At 41.7% G+C, this 12235-nt stretch overlaps 2 protein-coding genes across 3 annotated transcripts in view; both read right to left on the bottom strand.

Moving 5' to 3' along the window:
• Positions 1-12235, bottom strand: part of grid2 (glutamate receptor, ionotropic, delta 2) — a 219984-nt gene that overhangs the window by 136085 nt on the left and 71664 nt on the right. The window lies entirely within an intron of this gene.
• LOC136755545 (uncharacterized) lies at positions 223-8137 on the bottom strand. Of its 2 annotated transcripts, none has more exons than XM_066712220.1 (2): positions 7884-8137; positions 223-7726 (listed from the first exon to the last, which is right to left on the bottom strand). In XM_066712220.1, the coding sequence occupies exon 2, from the start codon at positions 6852-6854 to the stop codon at positions 771-773; it is 6084 nt and encodes a 2027-aa protein (XP_066568317.1). In that variant the 5' UTR covers positions 6855-7726; positions 7884-8137; the 3' UTR covers positions 223-770. The 2 variants fall into 2 exon arrangements, with proteins under 2 accessions (XP_066568317.1, XP_066568319.1); XM_066712222.1 differs by having other exon boundaries at positions 223-7671.

The following is a 12235-nucleotide window of genomic DNA, read 5'->3' as shown; positions in this document are numbered from 1 at the left end:
TGTGTATCCTTTTAACACGATGTAAACACAAAATCTTGAAAACATTGTAAACAAAGAGGTGGTTGAAAAAAGGCTTGTAGCTCCCTCCAGTAGTCAACACGAAGCACGAGGTCTTGGTTAAAAAACGGGGTTTTATTTCAACAACATATCATGTCAACCCGTGAGAACTGGGTTGAAAGAGAGAAAAAAAATAAAAGGAAATTATAAATACAATGCATGTATGTATGTCTTGAATACAGTTTGTGCCGTTATAGTTACACACTAGTTAACACAAGCTATGCACATGAAATATATCACAGACAACTGGATACAAAAGAAACATACCTCGTAGGCTGCTTCCTACTTAGGAGGGGCTAAATCTCAAAAGCCTTCTTCCTTGTCTTCTTTACTCGGATAATATACATTTAGATATCTTTACATTCTTAATATTTACTTAGCTCGGAGAGCTCTTGCGATGCTATGTTTTAGCTCTACACTTTAGATGTTGTGCCCCCTTTAATTACGTGCGGAACACAAGGATGGCGCTAATTAGTTCCGCCTCTACGATATCCTATTAATTTTAGGTAGGAACCAAAAAAATAGTCACAAACTTAACTAAAGCTGAGAGGCAGTTACACTCCCACCAAATCACAAGTGATTTCTCAGAACAGCTTGGAGACACACATACTGCATATAAACTGCACATAATATTAATTTCAAAGTACTAACTATTTACTTATTATCTTAACTTAAGAACTAGTTGAAAGAGTGACTAGAGGATGCTGGAGTCTTCAGTCTGCTTCCAACAATGTAACTGTCTTATGGATGGGCCTCTCCAAATGAACAGGTTTAGAGATGCGCTTTCCTCTTCCATCCAGAGTTGAATCGCCGATAAGCAACTTGAGCCTTCTCACTCTTCCGTCCTTTCCTGGGTACACTTCAATAACCTTTGCTAACTTCCACTGGTTTCGTGGTGTAGCATCATCTTGCAAAATGACAATATCATTGACCTTAGCGTTTCTGCGGTCTTTGGTCCACTTCTGTCTCTGTTGGAGATTGAGGAGGTATTCCTTTTTCCACCGTGTCCAAAAGTTGTTGGCTAAGAGTTGAACTCTGCGCCATCTTTTACGGAGGTACAGATCTTCCCTGACGAACTTTCCAGGAGGTGGAGAGATGATCGTGGATTTCATGGTCAGGATGTGATTTGGTGTCAAGGGCTCTGGACAGGATGGATCGTTCAGATGATCAGTGGTCAGAGGTCTGCTATTTACAACCGCCATAACTTCATATAGGAACGTTCGTAGTGAGGAGCAGTCAAGTTGTCTGGCTGACTGTTCTAGAATGGACGTCAAGACACTTCTGATAGTGCGAATTTGTCTTTCCCAGACGCCACCCATATGACTTGAAGCTGGGGTGTTCATGATGAACTCACATCTCAGTTCTTTGAGTTCCTCTTGATCCATCTCCTTTAATGCTTGAATGAACTCACGCCTGGCACCAACAAAGTTTGTCCCTTGATCACACCTTATTTGCCGTACTATTCCACGAATAGCGATGCATGAACGCAGAGCGTTAATGAAGGCATCTGTGGTCAAGTCGTCGAGCATTTCAATATGCACTGCTCTGGAACACATGCAGGTAAGTAAGAGTCCATAACGCTTTAACTCTTTTCTTCCTTCCTTGATGTGGAATGGCCCGAAGCAGTCCATCCCGCAGTAAGTAAATGGAGGGGTTGTTTCCATTCGATCTTCCGGGAGATTTGCCATCCTTTGTTGTTCTGTGCATCTTCTGAACTTCCTGCACGTTGTGCATTTGTAAATATGGGATGACACTGCCCTGCTGCATCCCAGGATCCATATACCATTGGATCGGATCTCATTTATGGTCATTCCCCGTCCCTGATGGTGCACTCTCTCGTGATAGTGCTTGACGAGTAATGCCGACACGTGACTGTCTCTAGGGAGAACAGCTGGATGCTTCACATGTGGATGAAGAGCAGCATGAGTTAAGCGGCCTCCGACTCTGAGGATACCTTGGTCATCCAGGAATGGACCCAACTTGTGTAACTTGTTGGCCTTGTCTTTGATTTGTGAGTTCTTATGACACTGGATGCCCTGTATTTCTTGAGAGAGGGTTGCTTGTTGGACCATCTTGATTATGCTGAGCTCTGCATCTCTCCTTTCCTCTAAACTGGTGCTTTCCCAGGACCTTGGCCTGAGGCCTTTCGCTTCCCTTGCACGCCACTTTAGTCTGGCTATAGCTTTCACCATTCTTGACCAGTCAGAGAACTTTCGTAGACAATCTAACAGTGACCTTATTTCCTTTGCCAGGGTGTCATGAGCCTGGGCCTTCTTGATCTCTGGATCACTACTTGCAATCTCTCCCACCTTGACTACTTCGCTGGTCAGCTCTTTCTGCCAAAGAAAGCTTGGACCCGTGAACCAGTTGGAAGCTACAAGTTGTTTTGCTGCAAGACCTCTTGAGGCATGATCTGCTGGATTCTCTTCGGAAGCCACATACCTCCATTGCGCAGACTCCGTACTTTGCTTGATGCGTTCCACACGGTTTGCCACGAACACATGAAATCTCCTGGCCTCGTTACTGATGTATCCGAGGACAACCTTTGAATCGGTCCAGAAGAATTCCTGTAGGCAATCTATCTCCAGTTCCCTTTTGAGCATGTCACTGGTGCGGACGGCTACGACTGCTGCTGACAGCTCAAGTCTTGGTATGGTGGTAACCTTAGCAGGGGCTACTCTTGACTTCCCCATTACCAAAGAGCAGTGGACTTCACCTGATGCACTGACTGCTCTGAGGTACGAACACTCGCCATAACCTGACACGCTGGCATCAGAGAAATGATGGAGCTCGTAGCTCTGAACCTTAAAGTTTAATGGAATGTAGCATCTCTGAATCTTTACACCAGCCAGGTTTTGCAGGTCTTGGAGCCAAAACTCCCACAGGGGTCGAAGATCATCAGGTAAGATGTCATCCCAACTGAGCTTGTTATGACACATCTGCTGCAGAATCTGTTTTCCCACCAGGATGAACGGTGCCACAAATCCGAGTGGATCGTATACTGAAGCGACAGTGGATAAAACTCCTCTTCGGGTAAGTGGATTTTCTTTCACAATCACTCTGAACTGGAACTCGTCAGAAGCCACGCACCACTGTATGCCAAGTGCTCTTTCCACGTGTAGCTCTCCCAGGGCCATGTCCAGGTCTTGGGCGGCTTTTGCACATTCTTCTTTGGGGATTGAGGCTAGGACTTTCTTGCTGTTGGAAATGAACTTGTGCAGCCTGAGTTTGCCTTTGTTGCAGAGCTCTCTTGCCTCCTTCACTAACTGAATAGCTTGGCTTTCAGACGCTAAGCTTGACAAGCCGTCATCAACGTAAAAGTTCTTCTGAATGAACTTGATGGTGGCTTCACTGAAGTGTCCGTGTCCTTCGGCTGCGAGGTGCTTGAGTCCATAGTTAGCGCAGCCAGGTGATGAAGCAGCGCCAAACAAGTGGACCTTCATCCGGTAGATGGATGGTTTGGCTTCAAGATTTCCATTCTCCCACCACAGGAATCTTAGGTAATCTTGGTCTTCTGCTTTAACGTGGAACTGGTGGAACATGCGTTCAATGTCACACATGATTGCCACTGGACCTTTCCGGAAACGACACAGAACTCCCACCAAGGTGTTTGTCAGCTCTGGACCGGTCAGGAGATGGTCGTTTAAGGATGTCTCTTGAAATCTCGCCGAACAATCGAAGACAACACGTATCTTCCCAGGCTTTTGGGGATGATACACCCCATGGTGTGGGATGTACCATGCTGGAGCTTTATTGAGGTCTTCTTCTGGGACCCTTTCTGCATCTCCACGTGTTATGATCTCATCCATGAAGGTCTTGTAGTCTTTGTAGTACTGTTTGTTTCTTTTCAGCTTCCGTTCTAGGCATCTGAGACGGTGGATGGCGCACACCATGTTATCTGGTAAGTTGGGTCTTTCATTCTTGAATGGCAGTGGCATCTCATAATGACCATTGTCCTTGAGCCTGATGCCTCTTTCCATCTTTGACAGGAATCGGAGATCCTCTTGAGAGATGTGACTGTCCTCCAAAGACCTTTCGACAAAGTCCGATTCCAGCACCTTGATGACATCTGCAGGTGAGACTACCTCTTTGACTTGAGTTCTACAGACATAGTGAACTTCGCTTGTGAGGTTTGAAGAGGACTGAAGACCAGGCATCACTTGCCTCACGATGACCTGGTGACTTATTCCAATTTCATCTCCATAGTCAAGACATGGGTTGCCATAGCCAACTACGCTCCAGCCCAGGTCTGTTCTCTGAGCAAAGGGCTGATTTTCTTTACCAGGCACCACTTGCCTTGGGACAAGAGCTTGAGGACAGTTGTAGCCGATTAGCAGGCCCACGTCGCAGCTTTGTTGAGGAGCAATCTCGTCTGCGACGTGTTCCAGATGAGGCCATGCCTTTGCAGTCTCTGGTGTGGGAATATGATCTCTGTTTGCAGGGATGAATTCTCTTGAGTAGGTCACTGGCAGAGGAATTATCTTGTCTGAGTAGAATCCTCTCACTTGTAGTCCAGTCAGTTTCCGACAGGACACAACTGTGTTTCTTGAAGCCATTGTGGAGAGCTTTAGCTGAACTGGTTCCTTCTTTGTGTGAAGAGTCTTTGCCGTTTCTTCCAGGATGAATGTCGTGTCGCTCTGTGTATCGAGGAGTGCATACACAAGAACTTCACGATCTGGCTCACTTGTGACTGACAACCACACTGGAATGACTGTGGATGTATGAGTGTCTTTAACATTCTGTAAAACTCTGTTGGATGTTGACTCACGTGATGATCTTGCTGCCCTATCTTGTGGCCGCTCTATTTTCCTTTCCCTTGACTTGCCACTGTTCCCTGCTCCACTAAGCCGTGTTGACATCCTTTCTTCTTTGGTGCGATTATCATGGAGGCAAGCTAGATGTCTTTTTTCACACATATCGCAGATCTCTCTGTTTTCACAGTCCTTCGAGCGATGGCCAAACTTCAGACAGCCGAAACACAATTTCTTCTCTTGAACAAACTTGACTCGCTCTGAAATAGTCTCATCCATAAATTTGCGACACTTGTGTAGACTGTGACCTGCCTTCTCACAGAAGACACAGCTTGTGGTAACAGCTTTCTCGTCTGAGTTGGTTGCCAATACCTTTGCTCCATGACCTCTTGTCTTTGAAACCTTGATCTTCTCATTTTCACTTGGTTTTAGAGCGTGGAGGGACGTTATTGGGTTACAGGCGATTTTGGCTTCACGTGTGAGAAACTTGACGAACTGGCTAAAGCTTGGGAACGTGTGACTTTGTTCTTCCACTTCTATCACCTTCCTATTCCATCTTGAGGTCAGCCAGTCTGGAAGTTTAGAGAGTATTTTCTGATTTTCGTTGCAGTCGTTGAGTACTTCAAGACCTCTGATCTGAGACATGGCCGCCTCACAGCTGCGAAGGAAGTCAGCGAGTTCTTGAAGTTCCACACTCCCCTTAGAGTTTATTTTGGGCCACGTATCAAGCTTATCTCTGAAGGCCTTGGCGATAAGGAATGGATTGCCGTATCTCTCTTCTAGGATGGTCCACGCTGCACAATAAGCTGACTCTGTGCCTAGCAAGAAGTAGCTTTCAATGGCCTTTTTGGCTGGTCCACCCACATACTTTCGCAGATAGTATATTTTCTCTTCAGCTGGTATGTTTTTCCTGTCAATAAGTGTCTGAAAGGAGACTTTCCAGTCATTAAATCTGAGTGGGTCGCCGTTGAACGTTGTTGGTTCAGGTACGGGAAGACGACTCGCACTGATGGACTCTGCGAATGCTCTAACAAGAGCTGCAGTATTGTCTTCTTGTTTTGGTTGTGTCAGAGAGTGAGGTGGGGAGCAATGCTGCAATAGGCTACTTTCATGCTTGACTTCCTCATTCTCCTTCGGAGGGACACATTGATGGAGCAGCCCAAATATTTCTTCATCTGAGCATTCACTTTGTTCATATACTTGCTGTCTCGCCTTAGCAGCCTCTAGCTTCTTGATTGTCTCCAATCTTTCTAGTTCTCTGCGCTTGGCTTCCAGCACCCTTTGTCTTTCTGCATTTTCAGCCTCTTGATTAGCTCGTAAATTGGCTGCTTCAGTTTCGAGTCTTTCAAGTTCTTTGATATGACGTTCTTGCTCTAGCAGTACTTTTAAAGTGGCTTCATTGGCAGCAACTTCAGCAGCAGCATCTCGTCTTGCAGAAGACTGGCTTGAACGGGATGTTATTCTTGAGTTAGTTTGAGAATGAGCAGACGACTTGGTGCGGTGAGAGTTGACGCTTACTTTGTCTGAGGCTGCAGCTTCAATTACAGACTCTATTGATTTCACTCTTTGTTCTTCACCCCCTCTTGTGTCTAGAAGAGCCTTTGCAGTCTGGATGATTGTTCTTGTTACTGCTTCGCAGGTGTCTGCTCTGCGACGTGTGTCTTGGTCGGGAATGTCAATGTGCCTTAAATCTTCATAAACAACGTTCAGATTATCTGAGGCATTGCTTATCTTAGTAATGTGGTCACGCAGCAGGTTGTTTGAGCATTGTCCACTCAGCGCTTGTTTGGCATCCTTAGCGATAGCTTTCCACTTCTCGTAGCTCACACTGAAACGGTGTGCAAATCTTCTTACTTGCTGATCGTGCAGTTCTTGGCCCTTTTCCGTAAACCTGCGGACCCTTTGGCTTCTATGTGGCTCTTGTGAGGAAGTGTGGTTATCTCCTGTGCCTTCAGCAGCTTGTGGTTGCATGTCTGCGCAGTGCTGCTGCGCGTCTTCACCTGCACCCTCTTTGTCACTCTCAAAGAAAAGCTCAAACTCTGACATTTTGCTTTAGTTTGGTTTAAATCTAAACTTGTTTTTTAGTTGAGTAAATTACCTTGTTCACAATAATCTAAGTTATGTTTAACTTAGCTTAAGCTCAATTGAGTAGTTGTTTTTAATCTCTGATATGTGAATAGTCAGCCTTTAATTACTTGCAGCTACTGACACTACTTTGGAGAAAAATTACTCTCTGCAGCTAAATTAACTTGCTTTTTCCAAAATAAAAACTGTACTAACTGTACTCAAAGACTAGTAACACTCACTTTGTGATCTATGGAGCTATGGTCTTCTTGCCTGATAACTTGTTATAGTTATATATGGCCTTATTTAAATCTTAAATTACCACAAATGAAATTAAACAAACCAAAAATATTAACTCTTAGTTAAACTTGTACATATACCACATTAAGTAATAACCATTCACTTTTAAGTCTAAATATGACCAATTCTGCCTTACTCTCGGTACTAATAGTTCTTAATATTCACATCCTACTCATCAGTAGACACAATATCAACACAGTAGCAATATCAATCCACTTCAATTTGAGAAAAGGTAAGTAAACAAAACATTAACTAATGGGAAATGCAAAGAAATGTCTCATTCTCTTGCCCAGAACGCTTAATGTCTCTGAATTACAGCTTCATTTGCGTTATGAAACCTGATTCTTCCGTGGGCGCTGCCTCTTCTCGCGCTGTCATGTGCGGATGTCTCGGCCCAGCCACGACTCGCGCTCTCCGATGCCGTCTTCCTCGCCTCCTCATGCGGAGCAGACGAGCTCTCACTGTAGCTCCCTCCAGTAGTCAACACGAAGCACGAGGTCTTGGTTAAAAAACGGGGTTTTATTTCAACAACATATCATGTCAACCCGTGAGAACTGGGTTGAAAGAGAGAAAAAAAATAAAAGGAAATTATAAATACAATGCATGTATGTATGTCTTGAATACAGTTTGTGCCGTTATAGTTACACACTAGTTAACACAAGCTATGCACATGAAATATATCACAGACAACTGGATACAAAAGAAACATACCTCGTAGGCTGCTTCCTACTTAGGAGGGGCTAAATCTCAAAAGCCTTCTTCCTTGTCTTCTTTACTCGGATAATATACATTTAGATATCTTTATATTCTTAATATTTACTTAGCTCGGAGAGCTCTTGCGATGCTATGTTTTAGCTCTACACTTTAGATGTTGTGCCCCCTTTAATTACGTGCGGAACACAAGGATGGCGCTAATTAGTTCCGCCTCTACGATATCCTATTAATTTTAGGTAGGAACCAAAAAAATAGTCACAAACTTAACTAAAGCTGAGAGGCAGTTACAAGGCTCTTCTTTTTTAATAGCAGAAACAGGAGGGAATGTAAGGTCAACAACAAGGACATGGGTGTTACCCAATCATTTAGCATTTCTCAGTCTTTTTTAGATCTTATTGTATTGTTTCAACTAATCAGATATATTGGATTTAGTACATAAAGCCTAATTTAAACATTACATATATTTTTAATATGCTTGTATATTAAGAATGTATACACTATATGGCTAAAAGTATGTGAACATCTCATTCCAAAATCATGGGCATTAATATGGAGTTGGTTAACCCTTTGCTGCTATAACAGCCTCCAGTCTTCTGGGAAGGCTTTCCACTAGATGTAGGAACATTGCTGCGCGGATTTGCTTCCATTCAGTCACAAGAGCATCAGTGAGGTCGGGCACTGATGTTGGGCGATTAGGCCTGGCTCACAGTCGATTCATTCAATTAATCCCAAAGATGTTTGATGAGGTTGAGGTCAGGGCTCGACAAACAATTTCTGTATGGACCTCGCTTTGTGCGCGGGGGCATTGTCATGCTGAAACAGGGGCCGTCCCCAAACTGTTGCCACAATGTCGGAAGCACAAAATCGTCTAGAATGTCACTGTATGCCGTAGCGCTAAGATTTCCCTTCAGTGGAACTAAGGGGCACGAACCATGAAAAACAGCCCCAGACCATTATTCCTTCTCCAAACTTTACAGTTGGCACTATGCATTCGGGTGGGTAGCATTCTCCTGGCATCCGTCAAACCCAGATACGTCCATCGGACTGCCAGATGGTAAAGCGTGATTCATCACTCCAGAGAATGCGTTTCCACTGCTCCAGAGTCCAATGGCTTGGCATCACAGATGGTGATCTTAGGCTTGTGTGCATCTGCTCGGCCATGGAAACCCATTTCATGAAGCTCACAACAAACAGTTCTTGTGCTGATGTTGCTTTCAGAGGCGGTTTGGAACTTGGTAGTGATTGTTGCAACCGAGGACAGACATTTTTTACGTGTTACGTGCTTCAGCACACTGCGGTCCCATTCTCTGAGCTTGTGTGGTCTACCAGTTTGCAGCTGAGCTGTTGTTGCTCCTAGACATTTCCACTTCACACAAACAGCACTTACAGTTGACTGGGGCAGTTCTAGCAGGGCAGAAATTTGATGAACTGACTTGTAGGAAAGGTGGCATCCTAGTACGGTGTCATATTGAAACTCACTGAGCCCTTCAGTACGGCCCATTCTACTGCCATGGCTGTGTGCCCGATTCTATACACCTGTCAGCAATGGGTGTGGCTGAAATAGCCAAACCCACTAATTAGAAGTGGTGTCCACATACTTTTGGCCATGTAGTGTATATAGTTATTAAGGGTGCATCTTATACATATTCATTCCAGTTCACTTTTATGTAATACCAGCAGATATGAGGTAATATTAGCATCTCCAAACACAATTCTATTGCTATACTTGAATCTGTGATTGTGTGTAAATGTATCAGACCAACCAATATGGGGTACTAATTTTACATATTCTGGGGGGTACATTTTGGGTCTATATTGACTCCTTATTCATTCATTAGAAAAGCAACTTCTAAAATTATATTTTTCAATAAATGTATTGTGTAAGGCTGCTTCTTTTTCAAACATTTTTTCACACCCACTGGGAAAAGGGTATTGAATCAGCACTTGGATCTGCAGATCTACGAATGGAAAATAGCAATCAAATGAATGCTTAGCACACTGCAGTGCACTCAATACACTCTGCCACCTACAGTTGTACTAAATCAAGCTGTAACAGATTTTGGCCTTTAAAGCAGTTATAGTAATTCAAGCTGAAGTCTGAAATGCAATACATTATTTGTTTAATTGCCAAAAGAGCACAAACAGAACAACAACAAAAACAAAAACAGTGCAGGTTTAAAGTGCTTCTCAAGAATAACTGAATCTGTAACTATGTTTTAATATTTACTTGTAACAATGAATAAATAAATACATATATACCAGCAGCATTGTCAGTTATTGTTGTTATTTAGCCTTTGAAAAACTAAACACTTATTTGCAATTATAATTTAACATTGGTCTTTGGTGGTTAAAAAAATATATAAATCAAAAACCTACATAAGGTACACTTTTGTTGCTGCTTTGAATTTGAACTTTCTGTGTAAATTTCCACTTTCCAGATTCACATTGAAAGAAAGATTAATCGAATTAAAAAACTAAATTCAAAACTAAATTAAAACAAGATATTTTATATGTTTTAAAACTGTATTCTAATCAGTAGCTTACAAGGAAAAAGTTACACGTGCTTTAAAAACAGGAAAAGGACAAAACTAAAAAAGTTATAGACTTGCACTTGCATCTTAATATTAAAATATTCTGCAAGTTATTTAAAGTTATCATGTCAAATTATATGTTTATCTTGACTAAGCACAGCTGCTTTAATAATTATTGTAATAATAAATAATACATTGTAAAAGAGGATACAAATGTAACTGTTCATATTTAGTTCCTACAGCAGGTAGATATATAAATGAATGCTTCAGGACATGAGTTTAGAGGGTGCAGGGAAAGAAAAAAAGAAAGGCTGATCCTTCAGAGACACAAAATTGTGTCCTTAGAGGAGAATCACATTGATTTCTCTGCACCTCCAAATGGAGCCTTTATAACAGCAAGGCTTTGGGGACTTGCAGTCCATACAGTCTGAACACATTATGCGCTATCACTGCAATACAACATGGATGCTTAGAACAGGCCATTCTGTGAAGAGCGCTGTATCCCACTATCCTTTGTTATGTTAATTCCATCTTTATGTAGACTGTTAAAAAATATAATATGTTTGCCTGTATTGGAAGAGACTGTAATTCTAAAATATCAACCAGGAATTTTGAAATGGCATATATACAATAGAAACAAACTTGCATATATAACTGCTACTTTAAAAATCAATATAAATACATGAATAATAATAATAATAATAATAATAATAATAATAATAATAATAATAATAATAATAATAATAATAATGCAGGGATGTGTAGACACTGACAAATCAATGCCATCCTTTGACTCAGAGCTTCTTCAGTTTGGCTTTTTACTGGCTCTCTGTATTGTCATGGTCAAAAGTAATCTACAGCAAATGCAAGCTATAGACAAATGTTTGAGGGAATTTTAAATTCAGCACAGCTACATCAGAATTTCACAAAACCTTGGGATTATATACTGCTGTAGTCTGAAAATCCCCATAATTATAGTATTAATGTACAAAAGTGACACAAAACACTGATTATATACATATGTCTATGAGCAGGGATTTCTTAGTGTTAAATCTGTATTGCTCAGAGTGTTCAATATCTTCCAGTTATATATTCTACTTTCTACTCCCAGTGGGCCTTCCAGGTTACAACTGCAAAATATATTAAATTGCTCAGGTACACAGCTCAGGAAAAGGTTAAAAGATCAGTGTTTCCCCACCAGTGTGCTGACATAGTGACATAGTGGTGTACCATCAGGCATGAACAGGAGACATACATACATACATTAAGAGTAAACTCAGTTAATTTACATTAAATAAGTAACTGACAGAATTAAACAAACGTTGATGTGCTGCTAAATAGTTTGTTTAGTAGGGGTGCCTTATTGTACTACATCCATAGGTTACCTACCTGCCTTAAACATTGTCAAATTGTTTTATTTCATTCTTTATTTTTGGTATCATGAAATCACATGACAACATTCAATTAAATTGCATGTAATACATATTATGAATATTCTGAGTTCCTGCTCTGCTCAATCTTTGCTTTTGTAAGGCATTTTTCAGAAATGTAAGGCATTTTGAGTTGGCCAGGCACTGAATGCTCAATTCGCTGTTATTGTCCGAGGTACGAGTCAAAGATGGATTTGTTTTGTGTGATTGTTTGTTTGTCATTTCCCCCACTAATTCTCTTGCACAAGGACATTTTAGACCTTGCAACATATTTTCATTGTTTAAATTCCTTTCTTGTAAGCAGTGGTGGTAAAGTTAATGTATGTTGTTGTTTTATTGATTCGTAAAATATATTTACAGGCCTAATGAGAAAAAATAAATAACAAAT

The sequence above is a fragment of the Amia ocellicauda genome, chromosome 8 (genome assembly GCF_036373705.1).
Source record: "Amia ocellicauda isolate fAmiCal2 chromosome 8, fAmiCal2.hap1, whole genome shotgun sequence".
In the NCBI taxonomy this organism is placed as follows: Eukaryota; Metazoa; Chordata; class Actinopteri; order Amiiformes; family Amiidae; genus Amia; species Amia ocellicauda.
The sequence above is the reverse complement of the archived record's forward strand: the minus strand, read 5'-3'. Positions and strand labels throughout refer to the sequence as shown.

Coding starts and splice junctions, on each gene's coding strand:
- LOC136755545 (XM_066712220.1), bottom strand. CDS start 6,854: ATGTCAGAGTTTGAGCTTTTCTTTGAGAGTGACAAAGAGGGTGCAGGT.